A 15,008-nucleotide genomic window follows, 5' to 3' on the forward strand; every position below is an offset into this window, starting at 1 on the left:
GGTTTCAGGAGGCTGGGAGAATATGTAAAGGGGAAGTTTTATTCATTTCCTCTCTCATGTCAAAGACTTACTACTGGCTACTGCTGAGATGGATTTAGAGATTCGTGTCCTTTTGGTTTGACCCACAAGGCAATTATTTAATGTTTAATGAGCACATTTTCACAGATTTTGAACCATCTATGGATTCTTCTATAAAGCTGCTTGAGGAGAGATGATAAATTTTGTTGATGTGTGGCTGCAAATGAATTTTAAAAGCATTGTGGGTGGTTGCCATCGATGCTGGATCACTGCAGGTTTTTGGCTCTGCACGAGAACCTTCTCTGTCCTTACACCAGCAGCTGCAGATTTATCAGGAGCTTCCAAAAGCACAGCCATTCCTGATGGCCTGGGAAGGGAGAGATGTTTTTGTGTAGTCTGGGATTGTATCAGTTTCCCTTTTGGAAGGAAATCAGCCTGTTCAGATGGAAACTCTTGCTATTCTTGAGCTGTTAATTTACACGAAGCCCCCAGGGTTGAAATAACCCATGAAGTGTGTCCAGAAAGCTGCCAGTGTTCACATGGAAACCACTCCGAGTCTGGAGCTGCTCTGACAGTGCTGTTATTTTGGGAATATAAGGAAGTTACTGTTCCTCTTCCCAATCTGTGCAGCTGAGGCTTAAAGCCCTGTGCTAATTAAGACTTTTCTGAGTGGAGAATTGAAGCAAGGACTGTAGAGTTATAAATAATGACAGGTTACCTGTCTGACACCTTCTGCTTCTTGATGTTTCCAAGGACTGTCTCCAGACTAAGACATGGAATAGCTGGTTCAGAGCTGTGTCTCATTAACTCACAGCATGGGAATTTCAGTGGCCTGATGATCTTAAAATGATGTTTTCTGGGCTGAACCTGAATTTTGATATCAAATTACTGATGTAGAAGAGTTGGAAGAGCAGCATAGTGCTTATCTGTAAGGAGGAGGGAGAAAGCTTAAAACCCAAATCCGTATAACTGGAAGTTAATTTGTGTTCTCAGAGTTCCTGTTAACTGATTTCATTATTTTACAGATAAGGTCAAGAGCTAAAATAGAGAAAATCCGAGCCAGCCTGTTCAACAGCAGTGACCTCATTGGCCTGTCCAGCCTGGATGGTGAAGATGAGCTGATGGAGATGTCAACTGAGGAGATTTTAACTGTTTCTACTGTAAACCAGAGTTTATTTGACACCCAAGGAAGCCCAGCACTAGAAGATTATTTCAATGATAAGTCAATAAAAGGTATGTGGTTTCACACTGGCAAATACCTCACTTGTACTGGGGGAGTTTTTGGGACACAGGGCTCAGATTCTCCTTGGTTTGGTGGGACTCACTAATTGAGGAGTGACAGGGAGGAATTTCACAGCAAGTTTCCTCCTTCCAGCAGCTATTTGCAGTCTGAACATGGCTCAACTGTCCTCACAGCTAATCAAACAATAAATTAAAAATAAATAAAAAAATACCAAAAAACTCATCAACCCAAAAAACTACTGATTGAATTGTTTAGGGACTTCTTTGAGAAAATAAACACTGTGATAATTTACCACTGTTAGACACAGCATAACTTTAGAGTAGAAATTGGTCAAGTAGAACAAGGAGTAATTTATATTCTTTAAGAGCATGAAAGTTGTACAGACCCTAAAACACCTGGAATGGGCCAAAATCCTGAATCAGGGAAGGATAACACTTGGAGGAAGTTCAGTTGACTTACTAGTTCAGCTGATAAGTGTTGCTGTCTGTCTACACCACATAATTTTTGTATTGGCATCATAAATAGTCTTACTTTTTTCATTCCCACTCAAATAATAATTACAATATGTGACCAAAACAGGAGAAAGCATTCAGTTAGTTCTCTGTCAAAAATGGGTGCAGAAGGGTCAGCCTTTTCCCTATGAAAGTGACTTTTTTTCCTACAAAAGTGACTTTTTACCTTAGAAAAGTGATTTTTTTTTTTTCCCTATGAAAGTGATTTTCTGTGTCAAAGCAAGTGCCATGTGATAGAATATTTGAATGCAAAATATATTTTCACGTTGCAAATCCTATAGAATTGTCAGGGTATTTTGTACCATATTGCTGTTTTGGTTTTTTTTTTTTTTAATTAGGTGAGAAATTGGTCCCAGGTGCTCGAGAAGTCCTCACAGAAATCTTTAAAAGCTGTGTCCATTCTGAGCAAATGCTGAGCCTGACCCCAGCCAAGCCCATCAAGGTGTCTGACATCTACCTCAGCAAGGAGCAGATCAACTCCCAGACTCCTGGGAACCTCCTGCACGTGTTCTTCACCAACGTCCGCCCTCCCAAGAAGGTGCTCGAGGACCAGCTCACCCAGGTAGTGCTTTGAAAACTGTTTGCAGCATCTTTTTGGGCCACTTGAGAGCACTGGGTAATCATTCCCTTTCTGTGTTGGAAGATTTTAAGGAAGTATGGGGTGCCCAAGCCCAAATTTGACAAGAGCAAGTACAACAAGGCGGGCAAGGAGCAGCACCCAGTGAAGGTGGTGAGCACCAAGCGCCCGGTCACCAAACCCCCTACCAAGGAGAAGTCCATGCTCAACAGTGTCAGGTTGGTGTCTTCAGCCTTTTGGCACTTGTGAAACAGTTGATTTCTCTATAAGAATCCAGATTTTTTATTCCCTCTCCCTCTGTATTTCTATGGATTGGAAGATGGAAAGGCAACTTTGGGATTATAAAAGACCTTCAAGGAACGTTTTGGGTTCTTGAACCCTTGAGTCAAGGCCAGGTTGGGCAGGGCTTGGAGCACCCTGGTCTAGTGGAAGGTGTCCCTGCCCACGGCAGGGGATGGAACCAGATGGGCTTTAAGGTCCCTCTCAACACAAACCATTCTGGGATTCTGTGGAGAGATGAAAGAAAACTTGGATCCTAATATTCACTTTGTCCCTCAGCCGAACAGCCTTAAGTGAGAAGAAACCTACTGTAAAGCCAAAATCTCCTGAGAAGAGCAAACCTGAAGAGAAGGACCCCGAAAAGTCTCCCACAAAGAAACAGGAAGGTAGGAGCTGGAGAGAATTTTTTATGGCTTTACGTAGTAGAAAAAAAATATTATTTATTGACATTTATATGACATCATAATAGATTTGGTTTGTTTTTAACGAGGCTAACTTAATGTTTTTGAAAGAGTGATTTAAAATGCTGGGTTTATTTGTATCTCTAAATCTGGGCTTGTGAGTGTGAGAGCAAACTGTGCTCATGCCATTCATCCAACAGTGTGTAGACTGTGTGAATCCATTGAGTAGAGAACTTCCTCAGGGGTGTGGTCTCAAGGGTTTTTTGTGGTGGGGAGTTAGGATATCATGGGCTTGAACTAGGTGGGTTTTAATCATGTTTCTCAATTTATATTGGAAATTCTTAAGTTACAAAAATGAAACTGGATGAAAGGGAAGCTTCAGATACCTCCTAAGTGTATCCGTGGAGGAGACAGCACAGCCATGCCCTGACAGAGGTTATGCTTGGAATTTTTCTCTAGTCAGGTGGAAGAGTGAACAGACATGAGCTTGGACTCTTCCTTGTAGGAAATGCCAGGTTAGCTCAGAAGCTGGGAATCTGAGCATTCAGCCAAGTGTGGATCCTTGATACCTGGTTAGATGGAGCTGTTCCAGAGGGTAGTGGGTGACTCGTGTCCTTGAGAGGAGGGAACAAGTGCCATTGACTGAGGGCCAGGTTGGACCTGACATTGGGATGGTTGGAACGATCCATGGTGGGATGGGAGAACCAGGACAAAGCTGGAAGTAGCAGCCATCCTCTTGTAGGGCAAGTCATTCACTGTTTGCTGGTCTCACCTTTGTTGTCAGTTCCTGAGGAGAAGTATCTGACCCTGGATGGATTCCACAGATTCGTGGTGGACCGCTCCAAGCAGGACATCCGCAGTGTGTGGAGAGCCATTCTCTCCTGTGGGTATGACCTGCACTTTGAAAGGTAAACTTTGCACATCTTTTTGTAAATGTGATACTGATTCATTGTGCTCACTTTAATAATCTTGATCCCAAGGGTTCCTGCTCCAAGTAGCTTTAACACTCCAATTTCCATCCATGGCTTCAAGGCCTATCGAGAAAATTGGTTATTTTCTCAAAACCTGCTTTGAAGGAGTCCCTGTGCTGCCCAAATGCAAGTTCCTGACTTTTTGTAGCATAGTCAAGAAAATCAGATGCCATAGTGTCCTTTATAGCTTCCACACTGGATAATAAATTATCATAATGAGAATTGTAGCTCCATCTGTCTCTGATTTCCTTCACAAATCAGTGCACTGGGTAATTGTTTAACTGGCAGGGTTCTTACTGGGTCAGAAATTATGTAGAAGAGGGACAGTTAATTTCTTAATCTTGTACAAGAATAAAGTCCCTTAAATGAATTCTCCTTATCTCCCTGTGTCAGGCCACAAGCTAATTGTTATAGCTCCTTTCCCCATATCTTCTGCAGAGGAGATAGTGCACTAAGTGAGCTTAATAGGCAGTTCCTTTTTTCCTAATTATGTAATAACTGAGGAAAAATGGGGGATAAGTCAGTTCTTGTCCTCAGACTGGAATTTTTGTAATGAAACAGCTCTGCTTAAGGGGACAGAAGAGCTCAACTCCAGGTAGTTCCTACAACATGTGTGGTTCTCCAAATGCTCTTAGTGAGCAGTGTAGGGCTTGGTTTGACCAGGTTTTACACCTCTCACCTCCAGGTGTGCCTGCATCGATGCCAGACATGCCCAGAAAGCGTCCCGTAAGTGGACCCTGGAGATGGATGTGGCCCTTGTCCAGTACATCAACAGGCTGTGCCGTCACCTGGCCATCACTCCAGCACGGCTCCATCCCCATGAGGTGTATCTGGATCCAGCTGATGCAGCAGATCCCAGGATTGCCTGTCTGTTGAGTATGTATGGATTGTTTACAGAGAGGCCTTTTCCAGTGGAAGACTGGGGAGTGCTCCCGAACCACCCAGCTGTCCCCAGGGGTAGGGACATTCCTTTGGAGCTTGGAGCCTTGGTGGGATGAGGGGGCTCTGAGTCTGGGTCTTCTCTCCTTGGGTGTGCTTGGGCAAAGTTAAGAATGCACTGCAACTGCTCCCTCTCTCCAAGCAGAATTCCTAGATCAAGCTGGAGCAGGAAATACCTGGTGAGTTTGGCTTGCAGAGGGAAAGAAGGCTGAATTTCCACTCTGGACTAGGCAGACTTTAGTCACCTAAATCCTGTTTTAAGCACTAAGTTCCTCTAAGAAGGTCTCCACGTAATGCAAATTGAGCGATGATGAAAGATCCTGGACTCAGACACCCAGAGGGATCCAGGAGGAAACATCACAGATGGTTTTGCATCCCGAGTGCTGGGATCAGAGGGACTGCTTTAGACACAGCTTGTGTGGCTCCTGGACCAAACCTGCTGGGAAGATGGGCTTTGCAGTAGGTGTGGGGTCTCTTTCTGTCCTTGACTGGATGTTCCCCCCAGATGTTCCCGTGGAGAGCCTGCGCCTGCGCTTTGCTCTGCTCCAGTCCCTCAACACGACGCTGGAAACGTTCTTCCTGCCGCTGGTGGAGCTGCGCCAGACGGACATGTACGGGAACAGCATCGCTGCCCTGCTGCAGGAGGCCAAAGGTGGCTGGGCAGGGCTGGGAGGAGGCACCAAACACGGCATCAGCCCAGGGCACTGTGGGGGGAAAGTTTGCTCCTTTCGATTTTTAAAGGAGAGGGAGTTCATTCTTTCAATTAAGTTGTTAGACACTGTGCCCCTTGATCACAGCTGGCCCATGTTCTGTCTGTGGGTGGCCTTCAATGTTCCTTTATCTTCTTGGCAGCATCCATAAATTAAAATTGTTTTTAACAAGCAGCAGATCAGGTGGAAGTTCCAGGAATTTGTCATCGAAGTTGTAGAATTAGGGAGATCAAGAAAATACTTGCCGTGCATCAGCATTTAAAGTGGTTTTTACAGCCCTCACAACAACAAGCAAACTCAAGATTTAGGTCATTACACTTCCCAAATTTGTTTTCTGAAGAAGATGATACAGAATTCACCAGAGGTGTCAGTGTGTTAAGGAGGTTTTTTTATTGGCCCAGCTGGAAAAAACCTTGTAAACCAGTATGGGGAAGAGAGGAATGTTCAGAGGTTTCTCTTTATAGAGAAATTAGATTTATTTTTGGGTCAGTGTCACAGCCCTATTTTTTATCATGTTTTCTTGCCTGAAGCTTTACCGTCAAAACATCCCAGATGTCTGACAACTATTTGGCAAAGTGTTTCTATTTACAGAAGTTGTGGTGGAGTTGCTGGGATCTATTTATAGAACATTGGAATTGTGTTCATCAGTGTTCTTTCCCAGTGCACTTATTCCAGAAAACATGAGTAACAAATAGGCTAAGTTGGACAGGGCTTGGAGCTACTTGATCTAGTGGCAGCTGTCCCTGCCCATGGAGGGGGCTGGAACTTGGTGAGCTTTAAGGTCCCTTCCAACCCAAACCATTTTGGGATTCTATGAAATGCTTTTTTGAAAGAGCATAGATTAGCCATGTCTCATCTACCTAATGAAGGGGAAATTATTATTCTACCATTGCCCATTAGAGAATTTCAGAAAAGAAGATTGTAGAAGGGTGAATTAACTGTACTGAAATGTGTTTGTTTCTTCAGGTTTAATCTTCTATGACACGAAAGTCACTGTAATGAACAGGGTGCTCAATGCCACTGTCCAAAGAACCGCTGACCACGCAGCCCCAGAAATCACCCTGGATCCCCTGGAAATTGTTGGAGGTATGGGAAGCGCTGATCCTTTCCAAAACCCATTACGAGTCAGCTCTGCTCTCCCCAAGCTCAGATGCTGATGAATGCAAAGGCTCTGAGCGTGGGGGTTTCTTTTCCCTGTGTGTTTCCCCAGGGGAGATCCGTTCCTCGGAGAACTCCTACTTCTGCCAGGCCGCGCGGCAGCTGGGCTGCGTCCCCTCCTCCCAGCTCTGCGTCAAACTGGCCAGTGGGGGGGACCCCACCTACGCCTTCAACATCCGCTTCACCGGGGAGGAGGTCCATGGCACCAGTAAGTGGGGGTGGCAGAGTCACCAGGACCAGGCAGAGCCCAGGGCTTCACTGGAACATGCTCTTGTCAAGTCCAGGCAGCAGCGTTCCCTTCGGAGTGTTCATAGTCCTGCAGGTGGAAAGACTGGGATCCCCTTCTGCATGCGGCTTCTCGGGTGCTCTGTGTGTGCACAGGGAAATAGTAAATGGCATCTGACATGCCTGATCCCAGGAAATTCCGAGTACCTCAGGATGAAAAGGAAAGATTCAGTTTGCCCTTCAGCCCTTTCATGGCAGATACTCTATGAGGATTTCTTTGCTTATTTGGAGCATACATGTATATTTTTCCCTAAACAATGTTTAGGGTGTTTTCAATAGGATGTTTTCTTGCTTGCTGATCAGATCTGTAGTTCCTGTCATTCCTTTTTCCTCTCTGTATTTGTCTGCCTTCTTATCCCTTCACCTCACAGATGCAGCCAAGCTGAAATCAAGTCAGATTTCAGGCTTCTTCCTAAAGGGTTCAGACTTGTTCATTTTACCCAAATTCAGATTAGTCCAGTGTCTCCTTTTTCCCTCCCCAGCACCATCTCTATATTGCACATAATTGTTGCAAGAGGATGGAATTTATGAAATGGGATCTATAATCTGTCCCTCTTCTCCACCACATGATTAGTTATTTTTCTACTTGAATCATGATGGAATTTAATGATACAATTCTTATTAAACCAAATTGCACTGAAACAACACCTACGAATTTAAACTAGACAACATTCAATTCAAATTCCTGACAAAGCTGACTGTGTTATTCTGCTGGCATAGCCTGTATTTTCAGGAAGAGACTAGTTTAAACACAATATGAGGCAATTCAGCTTTGCAGAGCTGTTGAATAATTGCTGGGGTATCCAGGCAGGTGTCAGCCACGGTCAAAGCAGCAAATCAGTCACTGCTATCCAAATGCATGTGGTCTGTGCTGATTGTTGTGGTCCTTGTTGGAAATCTGTGGGGGAATATGGAGCAAGAGAGTCCAAAACACACTTCTCATCTCATCAACTCCTGTCTGATGTGGAAAGGAACATTCCCATGAGTGTGCACCCATTAGCTGAGCCAGGGGTTCCTTGCTGCCTTCTCCCAGGGGAATTCTTCTCTTTTGGAGGTCTGTGGTGGTTATTGGCAGTAGCTGTGAGGAGATAAACGTTATGTCTGTGGCTCAGCATCTGTGCTGGTCTCTGCATCACCTCACTGCTCCTACCTGTGCAAACACTCCATTGTTGTAACCCAGCACCATCCATCTCCTAATCCAGCAACAAATCCCATTTGCAGGCCAGCTGGTGGGACAGAAAGTTCTGCTGTTCTCAGAGTGCTGGAAGACAAAGCAGCACTCAGGAATTCAACAGGAAACAAATCAATATTTTCCTTGTTTTCCCTGTCTCTCTCCCAGGTGGATCTTTCCGTCACTTCCTTTGGCAAGTGTGCAAAGAGCTCCAGAGCTCCTCGCTCTCCCTGCTCCTGCTGTGCCCCAGCTCTGCTGTCAATAAGAACAAGGTGTGAGATCTCAGTGCCAAAAATGAGGTGGTTTTTCTCTTTTTGGATGCTGGGTTTGAACAGGAAAGGAACACGTTTGTTTAGAGGGACAGAGAGAGGCCTCACATCAGCAGCTCCTCCCAGCACTTGTAACCAGGCAGGTCCCACATCCTGAGGGAGCTGGGAGTGGCTCTTGGTGAATCCCTGTTGCACCTCACGTGCAACAGGCACTTGGGGAAGGAGCCAAGTCATCAAAATGCAAAATGTAGCAGAATTAAGACTCCTGGTCAGAGTTCAGAGTAAATGGGATTCAGTTGTCTGGGATAGAGATTTTCTGTCCCAAACTGGTGAACTCCAGGTATTGTTCCAGGAATATCACCAGGAAGGTCATTCACATTCCCAGTAGAATAAGATGCTCCATCTGTGCTATTTAGTGCATTTTTAGTGTCTTATTTTGTGCAGTAGATGTTCTTTAGAAACAAGATAAGGCTTATGGCCCAAAGAATTTGCAGTAGTTGAGGGATCCTTCCTTCTTGGGAATATTCACAAGTAGGAAACAGGCCATTTCCCTCAGCTTAAGACCAACTGTGTATCAAACCTGGCTCTGCAAATCCAGGCTGTATTTCAGAAACATCTCACAACTGAAAGACTGAAATATCAAGCATAAAACAAGTAGGGTGTTGATTTGCTGATGAAGTGATAACGTGGTATCAGTGTATAAATTACGCAGCCTCCCTGCCACCCTCTGCAGGTCCTTCTGTAGCCAATAAATGTTATTCCTGAGGTTCCAGTCAGGGTTTCCACCAGCCTGTTACCACATGGCCCCTCAGGGCTGTCAGTTGTTAAATCCTGCTCTGTGTGCCCGTTTTTTTTCCGAAGGGGAAGTACATCCTGACTCCCAGCCCCATCACCTACGCCGAGGAGCAGCTGTTCCATTTCTTTGGGCAGCTCCTGGGAATTGCCATCAGAGCAGATGTTCCTCTGCCCCTGGACCTCCTGCCCTCCTTCTGGAAGACCCTGGTGGGAGAACCCCTGGATCCTGATGTGGATCTCCAGGAAGCTGACATCCTCACCTACAACTACGTCAAAAAGTTTGAAAATGTAAGTAATTTTTTTCCCTTTCCCTCCTTTTTCTCAGTGTCCCCAGCAGGGAACTGCTGTCTCCCCTCAGTGGTGGCTCCATCCTGCCAGGTGGTTTTCATGGGAGCAGGGTCAGGAAGTGTTGTGTTGTAGGATTTTACATCCTGTTACCTTGGAGAAGCCTCTCAGCCTCCCCTGCTGCCAGGCAGAGGGGAATTAAGGCTGCTGAAATGTTTACCAGCATGTGGAATTGCTAAACCAGACCAGAACTCCCAAAGCAATTCCTGGATTCCACTGTTGGAGCAGGTTGTCCGTTGTGGTGACACCTGGACTGAGTCCCTGCCCTGCTGGTCACCAGGCCCTTGTGGTTGTTTCCCCACAGATCAATGATGAGACAGAACTGGAAGCTCTGTGTGCAGAAATTGCCTCTCAGCACCTGGCGACGGAGAGTCCTGACTGTCCCAACAAACCCTGCTGCAAATTCACCTACCTGACCATGACAGGGGAGGAGGTGGAGCTGTGTCCCAGGGGGAGACACATCCCTGTGGGGTAAGGAACAGCCTTCTGGGCTCTTAGGTGGGGAAGAACCACCTCTGGGGTGACTTTCCAAGCACCAGGCTCTCCAGAGGTGCTTTTGGAAGAAGCTGAGGGCTCTGGGAAAGCTTTACTCTGTGAAAAGTTGGCAGGGATTTGGAATCATTGATGCTGTTTGGTTCTGTAAGGAACAGAGAGCTGAGGAGCAGGGCTGGAGTCAGCTGTGGGTGACCTTCAGGGAACAGCCACAGATGTGAGGCTTGAGAAGAAACAGGCAGGGGGGAGAGGAGAGGAGAGGAGGAAGCTGAAGAGAGTGGAATTGAACTGGGAAGCATCGGAATGCAAAGCGCTTATCGCTCACTCTGGATTATTCAGAAGTGGAATCCCTCATAAATAGCTTCTGTACATGATGGTCTGGGGTGGGGCATGAGGGCTCCTGCAGGTGTTCCTGCCTCATCCCAGCTCTGCGCCTGCAGGTGGGAGAACAAGGACGTGTACGCGGCCGCGATCCGGAGCCTGCGGATGCGGGAGCTACAGACCCCGGAGTGCATGACTGCAGTGAGGGCAGGGCTGGGCTCCATCATCCCCCTGCAGCTCCTCACCACGCTCACCCCCCTGGAGATGGAGCTCAGGACCTGTGGCCTCCCCTACATCAACCTGGAGTTTCTCAAGGTACAAAGAATGGCAGGTTTGGCCGAGCTCCCCCTGTGACACGGAGAGGAGGATCCAGTGGGAAGGTGTTGGGGGTAATCTTCTGCTTGTGATGCAGCCAGGACATACTTGGGGAACTCTGGCCTGTACTTGGACACCTCTCTTTACTCCCAAGGAAGTTTTTTAAGATTTCACTGGCTTCAGGAAATAAATAGGAGTGGGGCTTGTTCCAGAGAGGAATAAGGAATTTGCTTTTTAACATCAAATTTTAAATCCATCTCCATTTTATTGATTTGTATTTATCTGAAGTGTAATGGGGAAGATTCCCGAAGGCAGAGAGGAGGGCAGGAGTGGACATGTGCTTTCTGTTCCCTCAGGCACACACCATGTACCAGGTGGGACTGATGGAGACCGATCAGCACATCGAGTTCTTCTGGAGCGCCCTGGAGATGTTCACGCAGGAGGAGCTCTGCAAGTTCATCAAGTTTGCCTGTAACCAGGAGAGGATCCCCTTCACCTGCCCCTGCAAGGACGGGGGCCCCGACACCGCCCACGTGCCCCCATATCCCATGAAAATCGCCCCCCCTGATGGCGCTGCAGGTACGGGGGTGTCCTGGGGGTGTCCACCTCCAAAGGCAAGGGGAGGTGGTTCCTCTCATGGCACAGTTCCAGCTTTCTGTCCCTCTTCATGTAATTTAAACTTGTATTTAGTGCACAAACAATGACAATGAGAGAGGCAGGTAGTTGTGAGTGTAAATAAGAAGAGAATTTGGTTTTAAACCATGTAAAAATAAAATGGAACATAAACCTGAACTTCTAGCGGAAGGTTCCCTGCCCGTGGCAGGGTGGTGGAACTGGATGAGCTTTAAGGTCCTTTCCAACTCAAATCATTCTGAGATTCCGTGATACTTAAAATTTTGTCTCTAGAGAGACACTGAGAGACTTTGTATATTTGTCTCTTATGCTTTTAAAATTATTGGGCTATCGGAAAAATATCGGCCCAACGCCTCTTGGAGAAGCACAGGATATTTAAGATTCAAAAGACCCCCAAGAGGCAGGGATTTGATTTTGATACCCTCAGTAAGGGGTGTGGGGGAGGAACAGCTTTGGGACAATGAGGAGAAAAGCATTGGGTGTCTTCAACCACCCTTCCTGGTGCCTCTCCAACCCCCTCCTGGTGCCTCTCCCGGCAGGTTCCCCAGACTCGCGGTACATCCGTGTGGAGACGTGCATGTTCATGATCAAGCTCCCGCAATATTCCTCCCTGGACATCATGCTGGAGAAGCTCCGATACGCCATCCACTACCGGGAGGACCCTCTGAGCGGCTGAGGAGGAGGAAGGGGGTACCCAGAGGTGACTCTGTCGTGACTCTGCCGACGGTGGAAACCCTCCAGTTCCATCCAGCACCTCCCGTGACTCCACCTGACGAGCTGGAGGTTAATTTATTTTCTGAACCTTCGTTCCCGTTACAGTAATTCCCAGAAGACTTCCATTTTGTATTTGTAGACTTTGTGGTGGACTGGTTCTTTTGCTGCCTTGTTTGTGGAATATTTGTAGGATAGTTTAGTAAAGACCGGTTTGTGTATAATTTAATTGGGAAAAAACCAAACCTTTCAACATGTACATTTCTAATTTTGTAATCCAGAACGAGCTTCCCCTGCAAACACAGCAGCAGGGAGGGCGTTCCGAGGTCAGGAAAGTCATGGATCACTCTCCCTTGAGACATTTTTGAGTACAAAAATGCGCAGTTTGGGTGTGGGGAGGGAATCGCTGCACTGGCAGAGGCAGAGCACGGGCACTGTTGTGTCATGGGCAGGATTCGTGGCACTTACTTGAGGTTTGGAGCAGGAACTTCACTGCCAAACCTCATGTCCACCTTTCCACCACTTCCTTTTAAATCTTTTTAAACTCTGAGCAAGCACACGGGGGCTGCCACTTAATATGGGTTCAGCTCAACACTTTTGGGAAGATTTATAACAGAACAGTGAAAGGGCAGTAATTCCATTGGGTTCCTGCCCTAGATGTTCTTGAATGTCTGCTTTGCTTGGCAACAAAATAATGTCTTGTAATTAAAATCTCAGCAGAACAAACTGGCTTCTCTCTGAAGGGTGTAAGATATCACAGTCCAACCCCAAAGTCTGGGACTTGATCCCAGTTCCCAACGAGCTTTCAGAACAACCAGGGTGTGATCAAACTCATTTTTGTACTCAAAAATCTTTGATCTAAAGAGCAAATTATCCTAAAAATGTGACACCCGGCAGGAGGACGAGGAAGGGGGATGAAGCTTCTGTTTTATATGGAAAGACAGGAGCCGGCTGCGGAGAGAGAACGACGCCACGTCTCACTTGGTGTGTTGTGGGACGTGGTTTGGGTGGTCAGAGCAGCCCCTCAAAGGTTGTCTTGTCCCTCACTGGTGTCAGTGGCCACCCCCATCCAGGGGTTTCATGGACGGTGTTGCTTCACTGATCACTTGGAACCTGAATTCCAAGGAAGAGCCCACCCTGGAATCCGCCTGTGCCAGGGGCTTGGCACTGCCCTGAGCCAAGTGCCAGTGCTGGGCTGCACTGGGGTGTCCCTCAGCCTCGAGAAGGGGTGGGTGGGTTGTGATGGCACCTCCAGGTCAGTGTTCCGTGTCTCCAGAACAGGGTTTGGCCTGTCCGTGCTCCTGGGAATCCCACTGTATTTATTGTACATTATTGTGAATATTGGGAACGGTGAGTGTGTGGGACGTGGGAGATGCTGTGAGTGAGGGAAGAGCCTGAACACGTGTGGATGTTGTTGTTCCGTGAGCGAGTGGGAATGTGTGTGCCAGTCGTAGGTAGTCGTTGGCATCCGGAGTCTCCCAACCCAGTGGTTAGGAAGCTGTTACCCTCCCATTGCATATCCCCCTTTCCAGGGAACAGATCCATGTAGGAAGAATATTTACTCTCCAATCTCGTCCATTCCCTGGTAGAAGCGTTTATGTAGCTCAGAAACCACTTGGAGGAAGCGCCAACACCTGGAGTTTACAAAGACCGAGGGAAAACGAAGCCGAAGGAGCGGCTTGGAGCCGGTTTGTTCCCAAAGGGTGTCGTGAGGAAACATGGGGTACACCAGTGGAATTCCATGGCAGAGCTGTGGCTGCAGGTTGGGCACTTTCTGGGTGGTTTTGGGTTCCAGTCCCCCACGTGAAGCCCGAAAGGCCCCGGGTGGGAGGAGCAGCCACGGAAGGCTCTGGAGCTCAGAATTCCAATGTTTCCCAAGGCGCTGGTTCCAGCTGTGAGTAAGAAACTGCTGCTACTGTCTGTGTGCTCCTTGGAGAGCACATCCGAGTGGAGCACATCTGCACCCCGGCCCCGAGACGTGCTGGAAAGTTACTTGATCCGTATTTATTACAGTTAATTATTTATGATTACAAATAACGAACTTTGCGTCGATGCCGTTTGCACCTGGGGGTGTAAATGGAGCTTCTTCTACAGGACAAGTGTCACACCAATAACCAACCTCCATCGACTTGGTTTGTTCTCAAGAACAGGATCAGCCCCACAGGAGAAGGAGCTGTGGGGGGTTTTCTTGGCTTTCTTTTTTTTTTTTTTTTTTTTTAATTTCATGCTCCTTGGAAAGGAAGTGCTGCAGCCCCTCGGCTGCGGCTCCAATGGCCTTTTGATTAAAGCTTTTCTAATCATCCTTAATTCCTCGTGCTTTAAATGAACTTGACATTGTCTGTACTAGGCTTGTTTGTCAAAGCAAAGATTGGTTTGTGATGATTATTATTATTATTTTTTTTAATATATATTCATTCAGAATGTAAAATTATACTAAACCATGGAAAAACTCTGGAGCTGGGTATTAGTTCTAGCTTGGTGTGTGTCCATCTCGGTTCCGTACACGGCATTAACCTGTAAGTGCTCTTGGCCATCGAGTGTACACCTGCATAAAGGAGATTCTTAACATCCCTCTGCACTTCTCGTGTCCTTCTTTGGGGCTGCCAGGAATGAAATCCACTGCTGGAGCTGCCTGAAGCACAGGATGAGGAGGGTGAGGAAGGAAGCTGCAGGTTCTCTCTTTAAATCCCTCTTTTATGGGTCATTTTTATTTACTTGGAACAAAATGTAAATATTTTGTACCAAAGCGAGCACAGCCACTGCTGAGCTTTCTTTTCCTAGAGATGGGATATTCATCCTGAGGAATAACACAGGCTCTGCCACCTCAGTAATTAGTTACTTGTCATACTAATGGTTTCTGACC

At 46.8% G+C, this 15,008-nt stretch overlaps 1 protein-coding gene across 5 annotated transcripts in view; it reads left to right on the plus strand.

Moving 5' to 3' along the window:
- The window catches only part of HECTD4 (HECT domain E3 ubiquitin protein ligase 4), a 71,313-nt gene extending 56,598 nt beyond the window's left edge, over window positions 1-14,715 (plus strand). For all 5 annotated transcript variants that reach the window (XM_064674949.1, XM_064674952.1, XM_064674950.1 and 2 more), the window contains exons 62-76: window positions 1,044-1,251; window positions 2,112-2,335; window positions 2,417-2,568; window positions 2,909-3,015; window positions 3,815-3,938; window positions 4,687-4,877; window positions 5,446-5,592; window positions 6,617-6,736; window positions 6,861-7,016; window positions 8,433-8,536; window positions 9,395-9,616; window positions 9,978-10,144; window positions 10,606-10,801; window positions 11,158-11,380; window positions 11,974-14,715. In XM_064674949.1, the coding sequence (XP_064531019.1) occupies window positions 1,044-1,251; window positions 2,112-2,335; window positions 2,417-2,568; window positions 2,909-3,015; window positions 3,815-3,938; window positions 4,687-4,877; window positions 5,446-5,592; window positions 6,617-6,736; window positions 6,861-7,016; window positions 8,433-8,536; window positions 9,395-9,616; window positions 9,978-10,144; window positions 10,606-10,801; window positions 11,158-11,380; window positions 11,974-12,110 (2,478 nt within the window). In that variant the 3' untranslated portion in view covers window positions 12,111-14,715. The remainder of the gene's footprint in view (window positions 1-1,043; window positions 1,252-2,111; window positions 2,336-2,416; window positions 2,569-2,908; window positions 3,016-3,814; window positions 3,939-4,686; window positions 4,878-5,445; window positions 5,593-6,616; window positions 6,737-6,860; window positions 7,017-8,432; window positions 8,537-9,394; window positions 9,617-9,977; window positions 10,145-10,605; window positions 10,802-11,157; window positions 11,381-11,973) is intronic.
- The last annotated feature ends 293 nt before the right edge of the window (window positions 14,716-15,008 follow it).

This window comes from Pseudopipra pipra, chromosome 18 (assembly GCF_036250125.1).
Source record: "Pseudopipra pipra isolate bDixPip1 chromosome 18, bDixPip1.hap1, whole genome shotgun sequence".
Lineage (NCBI taxonomy): Eukaryota > Metazoa > Chordata > Aves > Passeriformes > Pipridae > Pseudopipra > Pseudopipra pipra.